A 25,416-nucleotide genomic window follows, 5' to 3' on the forward strand; every position below is an offset into this window, starting at 1 on the left:
ATACAGATATGTATGAGAACGTATTGCAGCCTGTTGATGTGGAAAATAATTCCCATGGTTCAGTGAGTAAATTGACTTTACTTCAACATGGAGATACTTTACAAGGCCCTGTACCACTATCAATTTTCACAGAATCCTAGAATCTCTACTGTGTGGAAACACGTCATTCAGCCCAACAAGTCCACACCACCCTCAAGAATAAGCCACCCAGATCCATTCCCCGTACTCTACATTTACCCCCCAATGCACCAAACTACACCTCCCTGAATACTATGGGCAATTCACCATGGCCAATTCACCTAACCTGCACATTTTTGGATTGTGGGAGGAAACCGGAAAACACTGAGGAAACCTGCGCAAACACGGAGAGAATGTGCAAATTCCACACAGACTGTCGCCCGATACTAGGATCAAACCTGGGTCCCTGGCACTGAGGCAGCAGTGCTAACCACCGTGCCGCCCCAATTATGTGGTTAGCTGATCTTAGCTGGAGCTCTAGTAGTACTTTGAGAATTTAGGATCTGTAGTAAATCAAGAATACTCTATTTTCAGTCAGATTCTCACTCCTAATCACTCATAACATTTTGAACTGCACACACATCAGAAGACAATGACTGCTGGTAGTATTTCCTCTGGGTCTACTACTGTCAATTGAATAAAGAACAGCTACAACTGGTGTTAGCGCTTCAATACAAATTAAAAATTGCAAAAGCTATACTTGTTAAACTGGTGGATAAAACCTTAAATACTGAAGAAAAAAATGTACTGAGCACACACACTTTAGTTTGAACAGCATATTTTTTATTCTTTTCACAGACAATAGAGGCATTCATAAACCTCTGGGGAAGATACTGATTTGCTAGTGACTGGTAATTGTATATTGTGACCCAGAGAAAGAATAATTTTATCAAGTGCATTGAGAAAACTATCAATTATTTTTCTAAATTTACCTTGTCCATCTCTTGGACCAAACTCCTGAAGGTCTCTTTCAACCACAGGCTGATGTTTCGACCCCTGTCGCTGATCTTTAAGGTGTTCGTTCCTGGGTTCTATCCAGTTGTTACACAACTTTCCATGATTAGAATCTATTTTGTATCGTTCTTCAGGATTTGGAGAACTTTTCACTTGTTTAATTAACTTCTCATCTACATGTTTTTTGCTATCCCGTACGTTACTTTGGTTTCTCTCCTCATCTACTAAAGGATTCATACGTTGACGAAGCGGTGATACATGATCACAATGTTTTTCATGCAACTGTCTATTATCACCAGCAGGAGATCGTCTTGCAGGCTTGACGTCACACAATTTTCTTCTTTCAGAATGCCTTCCTTCACTGTAATGTCCACGTCCACTCTCACTTGTTTCTCTTTTCTCTCCAAGTTTCCTTTCCTGACAAGTACCTCTTGTATCATGCCTTTCAGTTAATGAATATGAAGGGCTGGCCACATTTGGAGACTTACTGCCCTGGTCACCATCTTCTCTGTTACTAAGCGAGAGATCACCTGATACATCTTTATTATGAGCCTCTCTTGTTTTCCAACGGGGTTCTATTTCATGTGATTGTTCTAACTGAACCCTGGTTCTTTTTAATTTAGACATGTGCTCAAGATAGCTCATTTCTGCTTCAGATAATGGTGTACCTTTACCTTGGGTTCTAGCTAATGGAGATTCTCCTTTCAGTTCAGTTTTAAAACCTCTGGGAGTAACATGGGTTCCTTGCCAGTCACTAGATCTACTCTTTTCCTCTTGATACTGGAACAGCTGATTGATTTGATGAGCAACAACAAGAAATTCATCGTAACTTATTTCTCCAGCTGCCAGTCGCTGATTTGCCTACAAAAACACAATATTATAAACTTGAATAAATGAAAAGCCAAGCACAAATAAAACACATATTTTGCCATAACTAACTATAGTTTCAAAATAGAACTTGAAACAAAACAGCAAGTGAATTTGAACTTTGCATTGCCTGGACACTGAAGAAAATGGGTTAGTTCTCTTTTAATTCACAGCACATTCACTGATATAAAATGTAAAATTACACCATGATATCTCCACACTGATAACTGATTGCTCAAAAAGCCTATACTAATTAAAAATGCAGTGCTGTTACTGCCCATGATGACAACTAAACAGGAGTCATCACAAGAGAAAGGGAAAATAGTTCTGAGCATCAAGAGCAGACCAGCAAGGTACGGATACAAATATGGAATATTCTTTCCAAAACATAACCAATTGCATTAATCTTAAACATTAAGCCAATGACTTGTCAAGTTTTCAGCAAAACACTGAGATGCCAACTGACTTGATGATACACTACATTTCCTAACAAAAAGTTGCTTTCCTCATTCTACTGAGGTTTATCTTTCTAATATGAGCATTTTAGAATCACAATGTCTATATTTTTAACGGTCATCAACCACTCTTCCCATAAGAAAGCAATGCTCATTTCAGAGCAAGACTTCTGTAACCTATATCTTCCTCAGTCCAAAGCAAAAGTTCTTCGTGACTCATCAATGTCTGACCTTACACCAAACATCACATATCTTGTTAGGTTATATTCCCTCAATAATCTGGTCCTCCTATAAAGAGCGTAGTTTACATACATTTATCACATTCTTGCTCAGGTGATATTAACTAGAGTAGCTTTCAATATTTCTCAACTTTATGTAAAACACCCAGCATCTTCATTCCTTAACTAGAGCTTCACAGTTCTTACACAAAAAGATTGCTGATTTCATTCATCCCAACATTTTAGATGGGTTTAGCAAAAATATATTAATTTATTTCATGCTCTGAATAAAACAACAATTTAAGTATATTGGAATGTAAACTTACCATTGACTAGGTTCCCTATCTTTTAATGCCCTTGCTTAATTAAAGGTCCATTAATCTGTTGAAACTTTCAGCAGGCGTAGGCCACAACAGCTTTTTAGAATGCGTTCTAAATTTCTTCTCACCTTTTATATGAAGTGATTTTTTTCACATTACCTAAATGTTACAACTCTCATTTTAAGATCATGCCCATTGTTCTAGACTGACCCACTGATCTTGTATAATCATTACTAGCTCATCATTTACAAAATACTTTATCTTCCTTCGGCTCACTTCATACTACCTCATGTTCAACTCCAATCTATTCTGATTTACTGCATTAAGCTAGCTACAAGAATCATCAAGAAAGTTGGATGTGCAGAATTGTACAATCAAGGTCTGCTATATATGACCATGTAAAATGCTTGATAAACTGGTAATGTAACTATTGCTTAAAAACAAAACAGAACAAGCTCCTTGCCGGAAATGGTTAATCTCCAAGTGATTGTACAAGGCAGGTTACCTAATAATGCACACTATTCAAAGGTCAGACTACAAATTGCTGTACAGGTACAGGTACTTCTTCTATAACATGCTAGTCATGTTCTTGTACAACCTCGCATTATAGAAAAATCAAACTTTAGAAACAGCGCTTAATGTAATTGGCAATGTAATTGCCTGACAGCCAACACATTTTACAAATTTAAGCTTTAGAAAGTGCCCCCAATCGTGTTACAGCAAATTCACGTTAACAAAACACACATTATAGCAGAATGACCTGTACAAGGTTTCCTGATATTCATTTAGACATCAACTAAATAGAGGTGACCTTATAGAGGTTTATAAAATCATGGGGGACCCAGATAGGATAAATAGATAACATGTCTTCCCTATGGTGGGGGTGCCCAGAACTAGAGGGCATAGGTTTAAGGTGAGAGGGGAATGATAGAAGAGACCTAAGTGGTAACCTTTTCACGCAGAGGGTGGTATGCGTATGGAATGAGCTGCCAGAGGAAGTCGTGGCGGTTAGTAGGACTGCAACATTTAAAAGCCATCTGGATGAGCATATGAATAGGAAGGGTTTGGAAGGATATGGGCCAGGTGCTGGCAGTTGGGACTAGATTGGGTTGGGATTTCTGGTCGGCATGAATGAGTTGGACCGATGGGTCTGTTTCCGTGCTGTACATCTCTATGACTCTAAATAAGCCATTTACTGGAAACTGGAAATCAACATTCTTTTTTCAGAAGTTTTATCAAGAAACACTGGATGAGGCATGGAAATTTTCCACCTCCTTTCAACTGTTCACTCACCCCTTCTGTAACATAACTATGTGACGGAGAACAAGGGGGACACTTTTTACAAACTGATGAAGGGCTTTTGCCTGAAATGTCGACTCTCCTGCTCCTCAGATGCTGCCTGACCTGCTGTGCTCTTCTAGCATGACACACTACTTTTCACAAACTGGCTAACTTTATTTTTTGTTAAACATTTGACGTGTACCAACTTAACAGGTACTTTTTTCCACTTACTTTTTTCAATAAATCTCTCTTGTTAGCAGATGTCAATTCTTTTGGGATTTGTAAATTTGCATCAACACTCATCCTTTGCTGTCTTGGTGTTCGAGGTGACAGAATACCTTTACTTCCAGAATATACTTCCTTCGGTTGATGAGGAAACTTTCCATGTGAAGGAGTTTCTTGTTTCTGTTTCAAGCTATAAAACAAATATTGACATATTTGTTTGTTAATTTGACATGTAACATTTTGGTTGCAGTGATTCCTTTAGAGCACTAGAGATAAAATAACCTCGAAGTTTATTTCATTAAGCACATCCCCAAAAAAACAAATAATCTTCCTCCTTTTCTAGCTTTCAACCATATATTTACAGACTTCTTGGAAACCAACTAAAATGGCTTGTACACAACTGACAGTACTATTACTTCATAATATGGCAGTAGCCATTATCAGAAGCCCCAATTCCTGAAGACAGTTCACAAACATACTATATAGAGAAGTTGTATCATGCAGTAATAAAGAGTGAAGGTGAAGGCTTTCTCAAGGGTCGTTAGAACAATTACAATTTCAATTCTTGATAGATAATGTTGGGAGGAATCAACTAAATTAAAAGAAAATGACTTGGAGATGTCAGTGTTGGACTGGAGTGGACAAAGTTAAAAATCAGAACACCAGGTTACATCCAACAGGTTTATTTGGAAGCACTAGCTTTGGGAGCGCCACTCCATCAGGGTGGTTGTGGAGGTCAAGATCACACTCAGAATTTATAGCCTTTGGAAGCTAGTGCTTCCAAATAAACCTGTTGGACTATAACCTAGTGTTGTGCAATTTTTAACTAAAAGAAAATGATGCACTTGCAGGAACTCAAATAGACACAGCTGGAAATACTCAGCAGGTCTGGCAACATTTATAAAGAAACACTGTTAAATGCGACTTTCTCTTTAGATGTAAACATCTAGCATTTTGTTTACACTAACTATACAACAAACTGTTTTAATTGGGTTCTTATGAACTCAAACCATGAAAGATTATATAACTCGAATACTGGAGGCTGGGAGTGAGAAGGCTCTTTGCCTTAAATAAAACTTATTGGCAAAGTTGCAATAAGACATTTAAGCTGTAAACAAAGTATAACAGTAATGTGCATACCCCATGCATTAGTTTCTCTGTCTTATTGTGCATCTTCAAATTGATTATGTGAACCACTTGATCAACCAGTAAACTCCTCATCCCATAGGTGCCCGTTAATGTTAGGTGCATATTCTAATAACTCAAAATACAAGTGTGGGTGATGGAGATTTAAGAAACAAACTGGGTCGAACTGTAGATTAATTAAGTGGAATTGGGATGAACTGACTGATAAATGGCAGATATAATGAAACATGAGGTAATAAAACCTAGTAAATGTATATACATTCCACACACACACACACAACACAAAAGCTGCATCACTGCATTAAGGAGGATCCCAGGACTGACATGAACACAATTTCTTGGCTGTAAAGATGAAGAAATAAAACAAACTTCAGAAGCTAATTCTGGGCACATTTGACTTTGAAGTATAAGACTGGTAATATATTAAGAGGCAACATAATTAAAGAGCGAATAGGTGGGATAAACTAGATAGTTCATTAGAAGGGCAGCATATCAGCAGCCAAATGCTGTCTGCATTCTTCTGCAAGATTCTATGATCTGAACTACCAGGAGAGAATGAAGTGGAAAGTGTGGCTCGGTAAATGCCCCACTCCATTAAGGAATATTGATATAGTGAACTGTCTCAATTAACTAACCTAGCAAAGGAAACCTGATTCCTGAGTAGTAGTAAACAAATCAAGTGTGGGAAGAAATGAACAGCTTTAGACTTAGTTACTTCATACCAATGACACTCAGCGCAGAACTATGTAGAGTACAATACTTCGAAAACATTCAAGGTGAAGTTGGCTATTTTCCTGTTAAGTACATGACCAATGGATGTCAAGAGATTAGTAACAACCATTTGTAACAGTAATCTGTTCTGGTCCTGTACATTCATAACTTACCTTTTAGCTTCCTCCCACCCAGACTTCCATCTTTTTGCAGATGGCTGGTCATGCCAGTTTTCTACATTTTCTTTTGGCTCAGGAGACGATCTTGGAGAATTTCTGTTTTCAGGCCGTGCAACCTGTTGTTCTTGACATCTATCCTCCCGAGTTCTCTTCAATTTCCTTGGGTCTCTTACTTCTGGTTTGGTATTGCCTTTTTTCCTAACATCTCGACGTTCCCAGTTATTAGTATTCTGTTTATACTCATCAGAAAGGGGTCTCTTTACAGACTTCTCTTTGTCCTGGGTTTTAGAAAGTGGTGAAACACTTGCACGCCGCCTCTTTGGTGACAATCGGCCTCTTTGTCTGGCAGAGCGTGACACAGGTGATCGCGATATTGGTGAGTGAGATCTTGGGGACCGTGATCTTGGAGACCGTGACCTTGAAGATCTAGAATGTGTTCTAAAGTTGAATCCTCCAGATTTAGAAGCATCTTTTCCAACTTCTTTTCCATCTTTTTCATTTTTCAACAGAATGCCATTAATTGCTTTATTTCTTATTGCTGAAGGCTTACGTTCAGCTCCTTTACTTTGATCATCCTCTTTTTTTTCAACATTTGTCCTCTTCTCTTTTGTTTCTACTTTATCAGTCTTGTCTTGAGAAGACTTGCGCAATCTTGGATCTCTTTTACTGACTTCCACTTTTACTTTCTCTGTATCTGTTTTTTTGGTATTTTTAACAGGCAACTTATTTTTCGCTGGTGATACCAATTTAGATTTTCCTTCTGAACCTTTGGACTCCTTCCTTACCAACTTCTCACTGGTTTTATCTTTTTCTTGTTTTGACAAACTAATTTGACTTTCTGCCCTTTCAGAAGATCCTCCAGCTGGGCTATTTCTTTTGCTTCCTGCTTTCTCTAATTTCTCAGTTTGGAGTTGGCTTTCTTTTTTAACAGGATCTTTTGAATGAGTTGACTGTTGACTTAGCCTATTTATCCGAGGGTCTCTATTTGACGCTTTGGTATCACTGACATTTGGTGCCTGGAGTTTTTCTAACTCTGTTGATTCTTGTTGCAAGGGTCTGACTGTAGCTGGAGTTGGCTTTCCTGTTCCTATTGAAAGCATAGGTGAAACCTTTGTGATTGGCACATGTAATTTGGCATGTCCAAGGTTTACTGCTGAATCAGGGGTTGTATGTTGTGAAGCAAGTGAGGCCATCTAGAGGAAAAAGAACATAAAAATGTTACAAAATAAAATACTTCGAACCATTTAACATTCGAATTTAGAATGGAAACATGCATTAAGCCTTTGTGGAAATATATTTTCTCATAATTCCTTTTTGCACTCATTAAATCTTTAGCATTCAAACAATAAACAGTTTTTACCATCTGTCAGAAGTTGATACCAAGAACCATTGAAAATGCTGAAATATATAGACCACTTTGGATGTAAAGTTGTATTTTAACTTGTTTTCCATAGATGCTATCAGACCTGCATACTTTAGGAAGTCTACTTTTATTCCCAATATTTGCAGTTTATTTCATGGTGCTTTTGAATGATGGTTACGTTTTATAATTCAATCTTTTCAAAACACTCAACCAGGATTTATTCATAATCTCAATCAAGATATCACCCACTTGATAGAATTTTACAGCATAGAATTTTAGAGGAGTAGGCAAGAGGAGAACCTTGGAATAGGCAATAGCTGTCAGAAGGACAAGAGACAAGCTGCTTGCTGAAAATTGTTTCGTGCAGTGTGAACAGTGACTTCACAGGAAAACTGGTGAATGCTTGCCTGGTGCATAACAGCTCTTTAAGGGATGTGTGTAAATAGTAGGAAATTAGAGGGCGAAAAAAAGTTTTGAATTGCTTTTTAAATAGTAAAAGTTTATTCTATTTACTAAGTTGTATTGGTAGTAACGGTAATAAGATGCACTATCCAAGTAAAATTTGTAAAAGGAGAATAGCTAAATAGAATAAATTATTAATTATTTAAAACACATTAAAGAAGGCAGGGAACGTGAAGTACCACATTTGCAGGATGACAGCATTTCTGGTTGCCAATGTGATCCAGAACAAATGTTTGTATTACTGACTGTAGCTCAGTAATTTAGCTGGACAGTGAGCTACAAACATCGACATTAGACCGATGGAAAGTTAGCTGAATACTTTGATTTGGGAGGCAATCGTACTTCTTAATATAATGTTTTCTAATTTGGTCAGTGGGCATGAATAGGAAAACGAGATTGCAAGTCAGGCAGTTCAAGGAACAGAAGGCAAGAGTATAGGAACCTCAGACCTCAATTGTCCAACAGGATTTTGAGGTCATGCTACCTTTTTTAGATGAGGACAAAAGTAACAAGGTGCACGAGCTAAATGACCAACGAAAATGACACAGAAAATCATTCAAGGAGGGGGAAAGAATAGTGGTGTAATGGTGGGAGAGGTTAGATGTATGTGTCTGTAGGTAAGGATCCAGATGGCGTGTGCAATTAAAAGACTGGTGTGGGAGAAATCAGGTTTGATTCATAGGGCACAGGTACTGTGAAAGAGGGAGCTGCATAGACAGTGACATGGATAAAAGGTGATCAATGTTGAGGAGTATTTGATACAGCAGAATGACAAGAAGCAACTAAGTGAACGCAGAGCAGCTCTGTTAATTAACTATGACATGAATACCACACAGAGAAATGGCCTTAAATTCAAACAAGATGTTTACCAGTGCAGATATGTTGGGCTCAAAGAATCTGAATTATGGTGTAAAAAAGATGCAAAGATGTAGAACCAATTGGCAGAGTTTAAAAAAAGGCAAGAGGTCACTTCTAATACTAGTTTACAGGGATGACCGACACCCCCCACCCACCCTAAATAGTCACATTGAAGAACACAGCACACATGGTATATAAGAAATGCAGAGTGATGAGGTGCAGGTTAGGAGAATCAAACTGATAAAGATAATATGAAAAACAAGTTAATACAAGGCCTTCTGTACAATCTAGAGCCAACCAGGAAACAGGCTCTCCTAGACCTGGCAATTTGCAATGAGATAGAATTTATCAATAGCCTCATGATAAAAGAGGTTCTAGGTGGATAGTAATCATATGAGGGATTTGGTTAGGTTGGCAAGGAAGGACTGTGGATCCATTACAAGTGCTTTCAAACCTAAATAAAAGGTGACTATGAGTAGAAGACAGCAAAGCTAGCTACAGTCGACTGTAAAATTATGTTCAAAGGTATGACAGAAGAATTGGAATGGCAGACTTGAGAGGGGACATTTAATACACTCAGCAAGGATGTAGCCTATTGTGAGAGAATGGTTAAATATGACAGTTAACGATGAATCTAAGATTAGTGAAAAGTCAGAGAACTGGACAGACTAAGAGCCAAAGAATGGCTCAAATGCTAAGGAGGTACAAAGCAGAAAAAGCTAGTTACCAACATAAACAGTATTAAGAATTTCTACAAGCTATTGAATAAAAGAGAAGCAACCAAAGCCAATACTGGCCCTCTTATCACAAGTGGGGGAATTGAAATTTCAAAATGTGAAGATGTATTTTGCTAGGAACTTAGATGCAGCTTAAATGAAGTGGCAGAAATGATAGATGGACAGATTCTAAACTTCTAAAATTCCTAAACTTCTGCAAAGGTCCCAATGGGTTGCAAAACAGCAAATGTAATACCTTTATTCAAAGAAAAAAGGAAGCAGAATGCAGGAAACTATAGTTCAAATAGCCTAGCGTGTCTCAAACAGAAGCCGCTTGCATCTACTATGGTGGTGGTTATAGCAAAATACTTAAAGAGAAATGTGATCAGAGAGAGTCTGACTTTACGAAAGGGAAATAAGTTTTACTATTTGAAGTAGCATACACATGAGTAATGGGGAATCAGAAGATGTGGTGTATTTCAATTATCAAACAGCATTTTTTTCTGGTTTTATTTATTTTTGATATAGGCATTGCTGGCTGGGTCAATATTTATTGCGCATTCCCAATTTCTCCTTGATCTGATGGCTGAGTGGATCATTTCACAGGTACAGTTAAGAGTCAACCATACTGCTGTGGGTTTAGAGTCACATGTAGGTAAGGACATCAGACTTTCTTCCCTAATGAAGATAAGTAACAATGATCACATGATCAACATTAGACTAGCTTTTAATAGGAATTCATTTACTGAATTCAAATATTATCTGGATTCGAGCCCTTCGAGCAATGGCTTGATTCTTTAGCTTACTAGACCAGTGACATTACGTATTCTCCACATTTACTGTCATACCCATCATACATGATTACAACTGCTGGAGGCAATCATCTCAGTTTAGGACAATGGTAGGAGTTTAACTAGCTTCAACTGTTTTATCAGCCTTCGATATCATTTGTCCACAATTGTGATGGTCACTGATTGCAAATTATACCAAACGTGACAATGGGTCAGGTGCCAAAGCAGTCTGTGACCACATTCGTAATTCCTTAATATCAATGCACAAGTTGTGTGTGAAAGGCCATGACCACCTACAATATAGAAAGTAAATATCGCGGCCATTCTTGGCATTACTGTCAAGAAGAAACTTAACTGACTATCCATAGATACAGCAGTGCAAAGTCATCTCCTGACTCCCAAAACCTACCCACCACCTATATGACAAATCTGATATGCGATGGACTGCTCTATTTGCCTAATTTGAGTTTAATATCCAATAACAGAAGATTAATGAAATCCAGGCCAAAACAGCCTGCCCTACATTGGCAACTTTAGACATTCAATTCCTCAACCGTTGACAGTGGCAACATGTATCATGCAGGATTAATGGTAGAAACATACCCAAGATTACCTCAATGCACCTTACGAACTCAAAAGGATAAAAACTGCAGATGGACAGGAACTCGAAGTCACACATCACCCTGACCCAAAATTATACTGCTTTTCCTTGTCAAAAAGGCAAAGCCTGAAAAAAAAAGTCCATCCCAAACAGCACTGACAACACACTTACAACAGCAGACTGCAATGCTTTAAGTGGCTTAACACCACCTTGAATGCAATAGAGTACGGACAATAAATGCTCATCATACCAGCAAAATTTATCCAAAAACTAAAATGAATAAAAACCACTAACATTACTTTCGCTTCGTCGCCAGTCATTCCAAAAATAGCCAACATTCAAATTGCCGTATAAACATCTCCGACATCACAAGAATGGCAGCCCCTTGGACTGACAGGGGACTAGAAGGCAACAACTACTGAATTGCAGCCTAGCCCGACACATTCCAGCAATCTTCAAAGAAAAGAGTTTAAGTTATAAGGAAGCGGACTAGGATGGAACTTCATTTCATAGGAGTGTAGGAGATTGAGGGGTTACCTTATAAATGTTTATAAAATAATGAGGGGTATAGATAAAGTAAATGGCAGGTCTTTTTTTCCCCCTAGGGTGGAGGATTTCAAGACTGAGGAGAGAAAGATTTTAAAGACGACAAGGGACAACTTTTTTTTTTAAAAACAGTGTGGTTTAATGTATGGAACAAACTTTCAGAGGAAGTAGTGGATGGGGTAGTTGCATTTAAAAGACATTTCAACAACTAAATAAGAAATGTTTGGAGCGATATGGGCCAAGTGCAGGCAGACGGGATTAGTTTAGTTTGGAATTATGGTCGCGATGGACTGGCTGGACTGAAGGGTCTGTATCCATATCATAGGACTCTAAATATGGAGGAAAATTAAAAACAAATCCAAAATAATAATGCTTTAACTTGAAAGTTAATGCGCAATTATTTTAGGATCTTCCTTGCTTTAAAATAAGCCAAATGATGGAGCTATGATAATACATTAATTCTAAGAGTATCAGTCATAGCAAAAACTCTCCTGACACTTGGAGCATCCAGTAAACCCTAACTGGAATAAAGTGCAGAAACAGTCAACGGATCTGGCACAATCTATAGAGAGAGCGAGACAGCGAGTGAGAGAGTGTTGAGTCAAGCGTGACTCCTCTTCAGAAATGTAAGGGAATCAAAAATATGTCCAATTCAACAATTCCAATACATTTCTACATCCATTCAGTTCTCCAATATCATATTGAATTCTAAATGTTAACTTTGTCTCTTGACACATTTATTAGCCAGTAAACTCTAATATTTCCAACACTTGGTTTTGTTAGCTATAGTCAGTTGAGACTGAAAATAAAAGTAAAATATTGTGCATGTTGAAAATACAAGACACCTCTGCTCGTAACAATTTATTTTTCACCGATGCTTAAAGTTGAAGACTCTTTAGAACAAAAGCGAAGCAGAAATGTTGGGTTATACCAAAGCCAACTCTATAATAACACAAGAACGGAGGATGTTGGTAATCTAAAACAAAGAAAAACAGAGTTAATTTTGAGTGCAGTGATCCTTCTCCAGAATTTTCTGACAAAGGGTTACTGGACTATTACATTAACTCTTTTCTCTCCTCAGACGCTGTTGGACCTGCTGTGTTTCCTCAACTATTTGCAATTCTCTTCAGGTTAGAGAAGGTGTATTGAAATCTACATGTTTATTTTGTAGAAACACTACTTTATTTCAAACTTCAACTGAGCATAGCCAACAAAATCAGCCTTCCAAAATGTTTCAGGGATTGCAGTAAAATCTTAAATATAACTGAAATCTCAACGTACCCACAATCTTCTACTTGCCAAGTAGCATTTTCATTTCGCTGTACAAATGTAAGGTGTTTAAATAACTGGTATTAACTAAAACTGCCACCTACCACAATGAAAAGTTCATAGACGTGAATGGTGCACAACAACATACTTCACATCTTACAGGTTATTGGTAAGATTTCTTCTGTGATTGCTTCATAGTGCTGATGGAAGCACAACAGAGTGAAAACTTTCGTGACAACGGATCAGCACCAATCCATTCTCAATTTCAAATTTGGATGTGTAATGCTATTCATATTTGCCTGCTTTAAACATCTACTCTCTCTCCTTATCTAAAGTCTATTTGGTCTGGAAATGGAAACGCATCCATAGGTCAACTTCGAAAGTCGTGAAGGATTGATCCTTTGTTAAGGTGATGACACATTTACATCCAAATCAGAATCCCTACAGTGTGGAAGCAAGCCATCTGGCCCACTGAGTCCACACCAACCCACTATACAGCATCACACCCTGACCTACCTCATCCCTGTGACCGCACATTTACTAGGGCCAATCCACCTAGCCTGCACATCTTTGGACTGGGAGAAAACTGGAGCACGCAGAGGAAACCCTCAAGGACATCTGGAGAACATACAATGGTGAAAACGAACCTGGTCCCTTGCACTGTGAGGCAGCAGTGCTAGCCACTAAGCCACCATGGTGTAACTGCAAAGCACAGTCTTATATTGATGTAATGGTACTATTTCTCCTTTATATTCTGCACATTACTTCCTCAAAGCACTCCAATCAACTGGTTAAAAATGATTTCCCTCTCAAAACCAAGTTGTTCAGAAAAGCAAAAAAAGTTTGGTTCTCACAAAATGGTATTGTATCAAATTTTATTAATAAGGGTACACCTTCTCAAATCCAACACCCTCAGGACTAAGGCCATGCCAAATTTCTGATTGAATTGCCAGTTACCGATCACGTACAAACCCAGAACACATTCCTGGTCTGTGCTTAAACCTCACGTTTTCAGGGCCAATCCACCACTCCTCAAATGAGATGGATCATGAAAAGAACAGTCCAAGACAGCTGCTAAATGCAAACAATGAATACAAATGGACACTGCAAATTAAATAAATGGTGCAAGTGCTGTGATGCAACTGAAGCAGCAAAATGGGCTTTTTTTTGCACAACTGCATTTTCTGGACAAATTTGGGGTGCAGTAACCTTTATATCACAATTAAATATTATCGGAAATAAAACTTAGTGAGGAGCACTGTTACCTCAAACCCATTAGACCTCAATCACTACAGAAATTGCCTCTAACGTTATGACATTTAGTGATTAGGACTTTGAACTTACCAGTTGTGCCTTTGTCTGCTCTAATTCCAGTTCCAACTTCTTCTGTTGCAACTCAAGTAACTGTTTTTGTTTTGCTAACAGCTGTTGTCTTATAAACTGCTCTTGCTCCTGTGTTACGTTTTTCTGTGACTCAGCAATGTTTTGTTTAGCTGAGTTAATAGGAGCAACTGTGGAACTTGAGGTGGTAGGTTCTTCAAGCTACGAGTAATGAGAAAGTGAAGTTATGACCAGGATATTCTACAATTCTCCGAGGAAACTGGCTCAAGAAATGCCAAATAAAAGGAGGACCACAACATTTTGCAAATTTTCTTTATTTACACTCAAAAGTTAGTTTTTGCAACCACATTAATTCATCTTGGAAGAGTAACATTTTCCTTATGTTATAGTTGAGAATTCCTGTAATACTTACCGATCTATTTAAAAACTTGGGATTTACATGAATGCTTGAACTATTCACATTTGGTGGCAAAGGCTTAATAGGCCATGCAGGATCTAGTTTGTTGATTTTGACGTCTAAGGCATAAAGTTTCGTCAGTTGAAACATTTCATCCCATGTGGAACGCAATTTAAACAAACTTTTTCTAGTGCTCTCATCCACCTAAGAACAAAACAATTATCCAGCTTTATGCAATGTTAAATGCCTCTTACATATTCTTACAAGCATACCTATAATCCAGAAAGAATACATCTATTCATTAAGTAACATAGCTTTAAATTTGCTTTGACAACTTATTTCGTAGTCAAACATATGGAGAGGTTTTTTTGACCAGATCTCATTCAGTTACTAGAAGATTACAGAGTATGGGTAACTATTTTCATTTTTGTTCTATAACCTATCTGTATTTGGGAAGTAACTGCGCTTAAAGCATGTAGTTCCCCAAACACATTAGATTAACAGAATAAATCTCAAATAAGTTCAGTTGGAATATGAAGTTATCCCTCAAAGCTCTATCAACAAGGAGTTTCCTTGTGGTCACACAGAGGAATGCTTTAAGTACTGAATTGGAAATTTTATTTGTTACAAGATTCAGTTTGTAAAGCCATGATTACAATTCAACACATCACTGTCATTTTACGGATATAACTGAACTTTGCTTTTTAAATTAAAATTTCACCAAGCAAAATAGCCTGGAAAGGCAACAGGGTAGTGTGCTGAGTTTAGCCTGTTTGTTTTTTGCCTCTGGTACTGAAGTTTAAAATCCAATCTTAACTGATTAAAGACAGACAAGCTTTGAACAAAGCTTCAAATAATTAGGATGATCTCAGTTCTGCAATTCAGAATTACCTAACAACCCACAATAATTGATGAAAGGCAAGTACATAATAATGCTGGTTCAGAAGTATTTGAGGCAAAATATGTTGCTGTAGCAAAGCAAGAGTTTGTACATCTTGTTGTGCAATATACACTAACAGTGTGCTGGATTCTGGTAGCAAGTCTCAAACTGGAAATAATTTAATACCCGAATTACTGGTTTTTGATGAGCAAGAAAAAAGCATTTAAATGAAAAAAGGTGACAATAAGTTGACAAACGAAACAAACAATTGATAAAATATGTACAATAATTTGAATTAGAACTGAGCACAAAGTTAGCCAATTGCATCTGTGGAAGGCTGACAATGCAAATCTGAGACTGTTTACAATAATGTACTCTTCACTAGAATCACAACTGTTGCCTATATGCTCCCATTGCACGGACATTTTTTAAGCGCAAATTATCAACATTGTGATGTAGATTATTCATGTTATTCAGTTACAAGAGGATTGCAGTGTAGTTTAAAAAGTAACGCATATGGTTAAGTCACATTTCCAATTAAAAAGTATAAGAAAAATAGAATAAGATTGAGTACATAACTGAAACCATACTTTGAAGTTCAGTTTTTATTATGCAAATTTCAAACGTCATAAGTATCAGGCAGAGAATGACCAAGTCAGTGTTCAAATGCTGCATTGTGGAATTGCAGACATGCATTAACATTCACCATTCCAAAGTGCTGACTTTCTCCATTTGCTAGTACCTGGTCTTATTCAATAGTATCAACTGAACTGAACAAAAAGTCCAAGGGGGTACAGGTTCATAATTCCTTGAAAGCGGAGTCACAGGTAGATAGGATAGTGATGGCAGCATTTGGTAGGCTTTCCTTTATTGGTCAGAGCATTGGGTTATAGGAGTTGGGAGGTCATGTTGAGTTGGTACAGGATGTTGGTTTGGCCACTTTTGGAATAGTGCGCGCAATCCTGGTGTCTCTTCTATCAGGAGGATGCTGTGAAATTTGAAAGGGTTCAGAAAACACTTACAAGGATGTTGCCAAGATTGGAGGATTTCAGCTATACGGGGAGGCTGTTTTCCCTGGAGCATCGGAGGCTGAGGGATGGCCTTATAAAGGTTTATAAAATAATGAGGGGCATAGATAAGGTAAATAGACAAAGCCTTTTTCCTTGGGGTGGGAGAGGACTAGAGGGCATTGGTTTAGGGTGAGGGGAGAAAATCTAAAAAGGGACCTAAGGGGCAAGGTTTTCACGCAGAGCTGGTGCGTATATGGAATGAATTGCCAGATAAAGGCGTGGAGGCTGGTACAATTACATTTATTAGGCAACTGGACGGGTATATAAACAGGATGGGTATATAAACAGGAAGGGTTTAGAGGGATATGGACTAAATGCTGGCAAATGTGATGAGATTAGGTTAGGATATCTGATCTGTCTGGATAAGTTGGACTGAAGGGACTGTTTCTGTGCTATACATCTCCATGAATCTATGAACAAATGCATATAATGTTCAAAAAGTAAATTCTCAACACAGAGAACTCGGCATGTATACAAGACTTATCTGAAATTAATTTTGGAACAGTCTTCTTGTTGATCCATTTGACACGTGGGTATAACCAGTAAGTTTCCAATACTGGTCCATTAGAAACTGGTCTAAAATTGGTTCTTTACTTAAAAATGCAATTTTGTAGCTTTCTATATAATGCAATAGGAACATCTAGACATGTACATTCCACATATGGTCCAGTTAAGATAGCATGCTTAACTTTTATTTAATCCAGCAGTTTATTTGAGAGAAAAATTCTGAAATTTACCTAAAAAAAATGAAGTGTGACCTCAGCCACAGATTACAGGAATGCAAATAAAAAGATGCAAAAAAGTCACCTGGCAACTAAAATGTGTCAAATCCTTCCAATAATAAGTGATGCATTTGCTTACTTATACGTTTTGGTTCTTCTAACCAATGGCTAAAATGGGATCAAGGAATACTATACGCAATTCCAGTGAGTGTGAATATTACGTTTACTTGGAGTACAATTTACACAAGCCGAAGTGGAGGTCTGTTTGTCAAAATTAAATCACCAACATAAATGGGTCATAACTTTCCAATTGTAAATTAATACGCTGTCAAATGAACAATCATTTTAGCTAAGATACCAAACTCCACTGGAGTCAACCAATACAATCTTTAGCAGTGAGATCACTGTTCAAAAATTAACTTGATTGTATTCAATATAAAATGCCATTAGAAACACAATTGGAAGTGTTTCAATATTTCAAACCAACTATTGAAGCACAGAGAATGAGAATTTCACCCACGTAACTCCATAATAAAATGCACAAATCTCCCACTAAGAGGTTATAATACCTAATTAAAACATTCAAATAAGTGTACAAAAATATACATTCACATTTACTCTAGTGATTAAAGTATAGATACCTTTTCAAAAACACTAGAAAATATAGGACTTAAGTTTTGAGCAAAGAGTGAAATATAGCTTCCTCCGACATTCTTCACAATGGAATCCATGAGGTACATTACTGGAAGCTTCTCTGAAGCTGGGGCCTGCAGCAACAGGAAAACTCAGAACATTAGGAAATTAGATAAACAAACAAAACAAAGCAATTCTTGTTAAATCATATATTAAAGCATTTAGAGTGGGAATAACTTGCCACGACTTGCAGGAATTTCCTTGAATTCTGTAATTCTTCAAATAATCTTAGGTGATTAGAGACTAGCAGTGTAAGCAGCTTCAGAATTTGGTCTATTAAACAAAATCTCAATCTCAAATGACTGAAACCTATATTTACAAATTACAAAAGCTTATAACAGTTTACTTCCACATATAGAACTTCAAAGCAAGTCTTCCACATTCTCTGAAAAATTTGCAATTATTCTTTATTTGAGTTACAGCAGTAAAGATGCATTGTTTTTCAAACATTGAATCAAAGACAAGTAAAATCTGTTTTAACTTGATGTAATTTGTAAACTGTGCTCTTTCACAGCAAAGGATTGTGTTCAAGTTATTACAGCCTCTACCTTTGCAGTTGCATTCAGTTATTTTCTCAACAGATATAATTTGGGATAAATTGTATATTGACCCCAATCACAGTAATTCTATAATTTGGCTTGATGCTGATAACCCCTACAAGAGCGCAGACTATATCATTGTATTTAAAATGTAATGGATTTTCACATTGCCAATTTTGAATGCAATATAAATTTGATAGAAAGTAATCAAATTCTGTGTCACTAAATAGAAAACGATGGTACTTCATAACTGGATGCTTCTAATCACCTCATTCAGTTTACAATGAAACTTTAATCTACCCATTTGTTACCTAACTTAGTGCAAACGTGTTGTTAGTTTTCCTCTAAATTTCTATTTCCAATAGAAGCTAGACTTGCATGTATTTGACATCCCTTTGATCTTCATATTTTCACTAAGAAAATTCCAATTCCGCCTTTATCCAAAAGCTTATTAACTTAGCGTTGACACACCAATACCATCACCAATTTCATTCCCAACAACAATTTTTTTTCATGTTCTGATCTTTCCTTCTTTAGTCTGAGATGATCAACTGGAGCACGCTACTCCAGGCCAATTTTATCACCATCGACCAGAGAGCAGATCTCATTGGTCTTTGCTCCAGTCAATTCCTGAAGCTCACTTCAGTGTGGAACACTTTCAAATCTCAATGTACAAACCAAACTTCCTGTAGATTCTGCACACACAATTCCCTTCCATAGAAGGAGAAGGATGTCTGGAAGTCTTTAATTATTTGCATTTGGTAAAATGGAGCTCTGTATTAGAATGTTCGATTTTGAAAAACAAAACTATAAAGTACCACCTGCAAAACACACAATGTATTGTTGACATTAATCCTCAAAGAGGCTATGCACTAAGATAACCTTAATATTTCTGTACCTAGAAATATTGATTGCACAACTTGCACACAAAATTTAAATTAGCTGCAAAATATTGCAAACAGATTCATTCAATAAAGTTCAAGAAAATGTAGGTTACCTAAAATGGCCTTCAGACTTTGATCACATGGTAGGCTAGATATTAATTATGTAACAGCAAACAAAACATTGCAAAATGAACACCTTTGGATCTGTAGGAATCATGTGATCACATGAATCTACTTCAGTTCGAAAACAGCATTTCTCTGGCAAAGAGGGGCATCAATGCACATCAGCCTACAGATTCACAATGCCAGGGAACAGTTATACAACTGCTTCGTCCAGATTTCACTTCATGGCTGCCAAGTAAATGTTGGAAGTTGACCATGTGATGCTCACCTCAGTCCAAGATAGCACTGCATATTGAACATTTGACATTGGGAAGAGGCTGCAGGATAACAATGTGGGTTAATAGTCCAGAATCAAATCACATCGGACATTAATCTTCATGTATTTTTCAGTCTTGTTAACAAAGACATTGGCGATCCTCCAGACTAGCCTATATCCATTCCAACCCAGCAATTTAATTTTCAAATACTGTATTTTAACACCTTCAGCTTAAAATTCCTTGCACCGAGATGCATCAAATCAAAAAATTACAACTAGAGTTGAAATTTCATCTGTTTACACCTGTATGTTGAAGTACATCATTTGAGAAAGAACCACAAGGTTTATAATGAAGCATCTTCAAAATCGCATTTACGATCTGCTTCCATCAAAAGCGATACAGATTTAATTCACTATGAAAAATTAAATTAATATCTTCCCCAAGGAAGTCCATGGCTTTCTAGAAGCTAGCATGTGGCACTGCATTTGTGGAGTGAATGAGACAAACCGAACCCAATGCTGTATGGTGTAACTTTTTTTTTAAAATCATGCACATCAGCAATTTCCAAATTACTTATAATTCCACCTGGCTTTCAGACCTTAAGTATCAGGGTTAGATACTTCCATGGCACATGATTACAAATCATGTTTAATAGCTTAAGCAGTGCTGTAAATAACATGAGAATCACATTCTGGGTTGCAAGTATAAACCATGTAGTAATATCTTGGAAACCTAACAAGTATTTGCAAGTCATGCAAAAGGCCCCTATCACTAGTTTGTCAGCACTGCTGAATGAGTGTGTCCTTCACATTCAGTTTCCGTTTTGAACAATTACTCCAGAATTTGCATTAATGACACTATTGTTTCAAAACATCTGCTGTTTAAGTCAAGGAACTGGCTGCAATAGGGTGACCTTGAAATGACTGAAATTTATAACTTACAATTTCATGTTGCCTGTCACAACTTTACCCGAATGAAGTTTACTCAGGAATGGTTTAGGCTGTAGCGTCAATGACCTACAAAATTTGCTTTTTCGTAATATTACAGAAATCCTTGTTTAATCAAAGCTTTTATTTAAATCCTGCCGCATGATTTGTCTGCTTCATTTTTTTTCCCTTGTACACCAAAACCATTATTGAAAATGATCTCCAATACATCCATGAGGCGCACATTGAGGTGAAATGACATCAGGCAATGCCTGAAATGAGTCAGTACCAAAGTGGTTTGGTATTTGCAATTAATGTCCCATTTAATATGCAAATTTGTGCATCACCATGATCAGATGCCAAGTGCGAACAGATTTATGCCATGAGTAGTGTTACAAAATCATGTCTACCCAATTGTAAACCTTTTATTTTAATCCTTTCGTTAGATGTGGGGCAGCAGTGTTTGCCCTTGAAAAAAGGTGCTGAGCCACCATCTTCAAGTGTTGCAAGCCAAGTGGCATAGGTACACCCACATTGCTGTTAGGAAGGTAAATATCAATTTCAAAAATTTTGTTGTAACTTCCTTCCAACTCAGATTGCTGGAACTATAAAACATTTCACCAGTTATATCCTCAATCCAGCTAAATGGGGCTACAGGTAATTGAGCAATGTCAAAAGTTTCAGTGCAGGGAGTGAGGTGTACTTCCTGCTCTTAAAAAATGCCCACTTACTCTCAACAATCTGTCAACTTTTAAACGATAAGCTGAGATGCTGATGAGCAGCATTAAATTGAAGCTAGTGGGCACCATAACTTCAGATTTTGAGGGCAAATTCACAACCAGTCTGAGGTTCCAGGCTTAGGCAATGCCATGTTGTTACTTTACTAAATCCAGTTCCCACTGGAACAATCCACACCAATTCAGCAATCTACTGGCAGAATGGTTGAGCCATACTATTTGGAATCTTCCGGAAACAAACTTGAAGATAGTATTTATTTTCTTGAGTAATGTCACAATCAGCTTCATGGGTAAATTAACTGGAACTGAAATTATGGAATCCATATAATTTTAGTGAATTCTTTTGATTAAGTGGATTTTTTTTAAAAAGGAAGCCAAGAACAGCAGCTAGGTCACAAGGACAAAACTTATGTCAATGTTATAAACCATTGCCAGCAAAAATAACCAGCAGTTGTGCAATTTAAGTCCTAAGGAACCATGCGCCATAGCAGTGAGGCAGTATGCAACAGCATCAGTTGCAGCACCCCAACTTGATCCAGCACATTGGTCAAAAATCAAGAACACTTTCAACAGACATGAACAAAACTGAACACAAGTGACTCAAGGCTTTGAGAGCCAAGTGCAACATTGGTTGAAATCAGCAACTGCAGACACGTGCTTGTGATTTTGCCCAATATCAAATGTTAAGTGCAAGCATGATGTACTGGAAGCAATCCTGCTCGACTCGAAGGTAAGACAGGTCCCAAAGTTCACAAACACACTGGAACCAAACAAAAATATTTGCTCTCATGAAGTAGTGTCTTTAATTTCAAAATATGGCATTGAAATAAAAGTTGCTACAAAAAAAAATTGTGCTCTTTAATGAAATAAAACTAAATTATAAAACCGGCCTCACTCTCTGGCTTTGTAAGGGAAAAACACTTGTGAACTGAAACAGAAGTGGCAGATAAGACTTACTTTGCAAAACCCATGAAATAAAGTCAAATTAAAGCATTGTATAGTGTAATCAAAATTACACTTGTGTTTGGTCCCATGTGTTATAAGTCAGTTGGCGCAAGGCAATATTAAAAGCTCATACTAAAATGCCTGTGCTAATAATAACGATTACTGGGGTCAGATTTTTAAAGTTACATTGCTATCTGGTAAAAGGCCTATAGAATTGAGTCTTATTTAGAATTTGCAAGGAACTTTAAGCAAAACCCATGGGCAAATACAGAAAAACATCTGGATATCTAAAATTCTAACTTGACATCTAGATTTTCTTTTTACGGGTACATTTTAGTATTAATCATATTGCTTTGAAGATCTAAAAGAATTGTCAACTTTCTTTCCTAAAAGACACGAGCTGTTACCTCACCACAAGCATTCAGCTTTGTGACATGTGCTCTTGAAAGAAAAAAATGAAACACTAATGAAAACCTTGTAAGTCTGTGAAAGAAATAAGACAAAAGGACGTATTTCATTTTCTTTATTAACATTTTTTCAAAGAACCATTTAAACAAATTACCATTTAAAACACGTTAAATTAAAAATCTAAACGCAATTTAAAAGGAAACTTAATTTGCTGACCCAGTTACAAAGTGAAAAACCCAACTACACTCGTTTATATTCAATTATTGTCAAATTACGTTAGAAATGTATTCAAACAAAGGCGAAGGAAACGGGTGTAACTAAGAAATAAGAGCGAATGGCAAAGGCTCAAAGGGGGAACAATTTGTCTTAATTCACCCTGGGGAATTCAAAAATTTAAGCTATTAGTAAGTCTAAATCAACACTAGACAATGCCCGACTTGAAACACGCGAAACTTAACGAAAGGCTTTAGTGAACTACGAAGCAACTCGAACACTCAACATGGCGTCTCTTGCGGTCTGGGTCGGGGCGGCTGTTCTCGCACGAACTGCGAACAAGCCGCTGGCGCCGGAGTGATTAGAAGCGGAGTTACTCCGTCCGGAGTGAGGGGGCAAAAAAAAAGCTCGTAAACCTCGCTGACTGTAAAATCATACACAAGTGCCCGCTCCACACCTAGATCTAAAAACCTTGGCTAGTATCTGACCGTGGGCGTGTTTGAGAGAAAAATGGAGATTAAAAAAAATATTCTAAGGAAGAAAGGCAACGCACGATGAGAGGCGGCGCGGCCGTGGCGCCGGGCAGCCTGATCGTTGGTCGGTCTTTGTGCGCCAGCCCTGGGGCCCCCGCCGCCATCTTGATTAACATTACAACACCGACAGCAAGGGTGTGGGACAGCAGAAACACGGCGGATCAGTCGATCAAACAAAGGCTCGACTTTTCTTTTTTAAAAAAATTCCGAATTTTCAATTCAAATAAAATAAAAACAAAAACAGATTTTAAAAACCTTGGTTATTTGTGCTTCGATTAACTTGACGATTTCCGGCGAATACTTCAGGTTCTCTTCGGCCAGGATGGTCAGGTTGTTGATATGGGGTTTACTGTTGAAAGTCAAGTCTTCAAGCGACGACTGATATTCTTTACAGGCATCCGCCTTGGCCGTATCTTCCGCCGCCATCGTTGCGTTTAAAAAAAAATTAAACTCGATTCGCTGTTAGCGCTTAAATAGTAAAATAATGTTTGCCTTTAAATATAAGTAGTTATTCCCTAAACATATACATGATACGGAAGTCCTTTCTCAAAAGCAAGGAGGGGGGGGGAAAAAAACAATGCTAAACCGCTCCGCACAGCTCAGCACTTCTGTCCTCTCTCCTTTCCTAATACAAAATGGCGGCTGCATCAGGATAAACGATTCAAGAGCGTCACAATGGGGTGTGATTACAGTCAAAGCCCATTGGATGGTCGTCGTAATGCACACAATCCACTTGCTTCCCATTTGTGGCTTTGGGCGGTGTTAGTCAAGGCATTGTGACGTTCCATGAAGTACGACAGCTGATTGGTGCTTCCTGTTGTAGTTTCCCGTCTCGCTGTTTTCCTCCATTAGGGCGGGGCGGCGGTTGGTGTCGTGTGCATACACACACTTTCTGGTGTTGTGTGGGCTGGAGGAGTTACGTCATCTGGACACGTGGATTCCCATCCAGGCTGGGATGTGGACATGTGACCGGCTCAAAGTTGCACACGGTTGTGGTTAGAGGGTTCGTTCTGAAGAATTGGGGAAGACATTTTGTAATCTTCTTTGATATATTTCATCATTGCTGTCGATTATATTTTGTAAGCACAGCTTTTTGTTAAATATACGATCGCTCGATACATAGCTTGAATTCCTTTATCAATTTCATCTTCCCATTCCCTGGTTTTCTTGTAAAATATTCTAAAGGGACATTACTGATGTTACACAGGCATAGTATAACCACTGAGGAAATTCCCAAATGACACAATGTGATTTGTTAGGGAAAATACAGTCAGTATAGTGAGCGATTTTTTTGTTTATGTGCCAGTATTTTCCATACTTGTTAAACAATAAGTCGCGTTGCTATGATGAAGGGCTTTTGCCCGAAACGTCGATTTTGCTGCTCGTCGGATGCTGCCTGAATTGCTGTGCTCTTCCAGCACCACTGATCCAGAATCTGGTTTCCAGCATCTGCAGTCATTGTTTTTACCATGTTTTGAATACTGTTGACTCAAGGGGAAAAATTTCTGGAAACATTCTTAGATTTAAAACATATATTTAAACGGGATATTCATTTTTTAAAAGTGTACATACTAATTAGGAGCAGCAGCAGGCTACTCAGTCCCTTGAATCCATCAAATAAAATAAGTGATCCCTTATTTTAAAACTGATGCCTAGTGCTAGAGAGTTAAAAATCACACAATACCAGGTTATAGTCCAACAGGTTTATTTGGAAGTACAGTACTAGCTTTCGGAGTGCTTCTCCTTCATAGGTAACTAGTGGGGTAGG

General features: G+C 37.7%; 1 protein-coding gene across 4 annotated transcripts in view; it reads right to left on the reverse strand.

The window, feature by feature from the left end:
- Positions 1-24,287, reverse strand: part of pcf11 (PCF11 cleavage and polyadenylation factor subunit) — a 38,502-nt gene extending 14,215 nt beyond the window's left edge. For 2 of the 4 annotated variants that reach the window (XM_043691646.2, XM_043691645.2), the window contains exons 1-7: positions 23,904-24,287; positions 18,032-18,157; positions 14,734-14,922; positions 14,325-14,522; positions 6,369-7,567; positions 4,345-4,528; positions 1,647-1,833 (exon numbers count right to left, since the gene is read on the reverse strand). In XM_043691646.2, coding sequence (XP_043547581.2) covers positions 1,647-1,833; positions 4,345-4,528; positions 6,369-7,567; positions 14,325-14,522; positions 14,734-14,922; positions 18,032-18,157; positions 23,904-24,074 — 2,254 coding nt within the window. In that variant the 5' untranslated portion in view covers positions 24,075-24,287. Of the gene's footprint in view, positions 1-950; positions 1,834-4,344; positions 4,529-6,368; positions 7,568-14,324; positions 14,523-14,733; positions 14,923-18,031; positions 18,158-23,903 lie in introns of all 4 variants that reach the window. The other 2 variants (XM_043691644.2, XM_043691643.2) reach the window with 1 other exon arrangement.
- Between the last annotated feature and the right edge of the window lie 1,129 nt (positions 24,288-25,416).

The sequence above is a fragment of the Chiloscyllium plagiosum genome, unplaced genomic scaffold, assembly GCF_037043375.1.
Source record: "Chiloscyllium plagiosum isolate Xiang-an unplaced genomic scaffold, Cpla_swu_hap1 HiC_scaffold_6, whole genome shotgun sequence".
Taxonomy (NCBI): Eukaryota; Metazoa; Chordata; class Chondrichthyes; order Orectolobiformes; family Hemiscylliidae; genus Chiloscyllium; species Chiloscyllium plagiosum.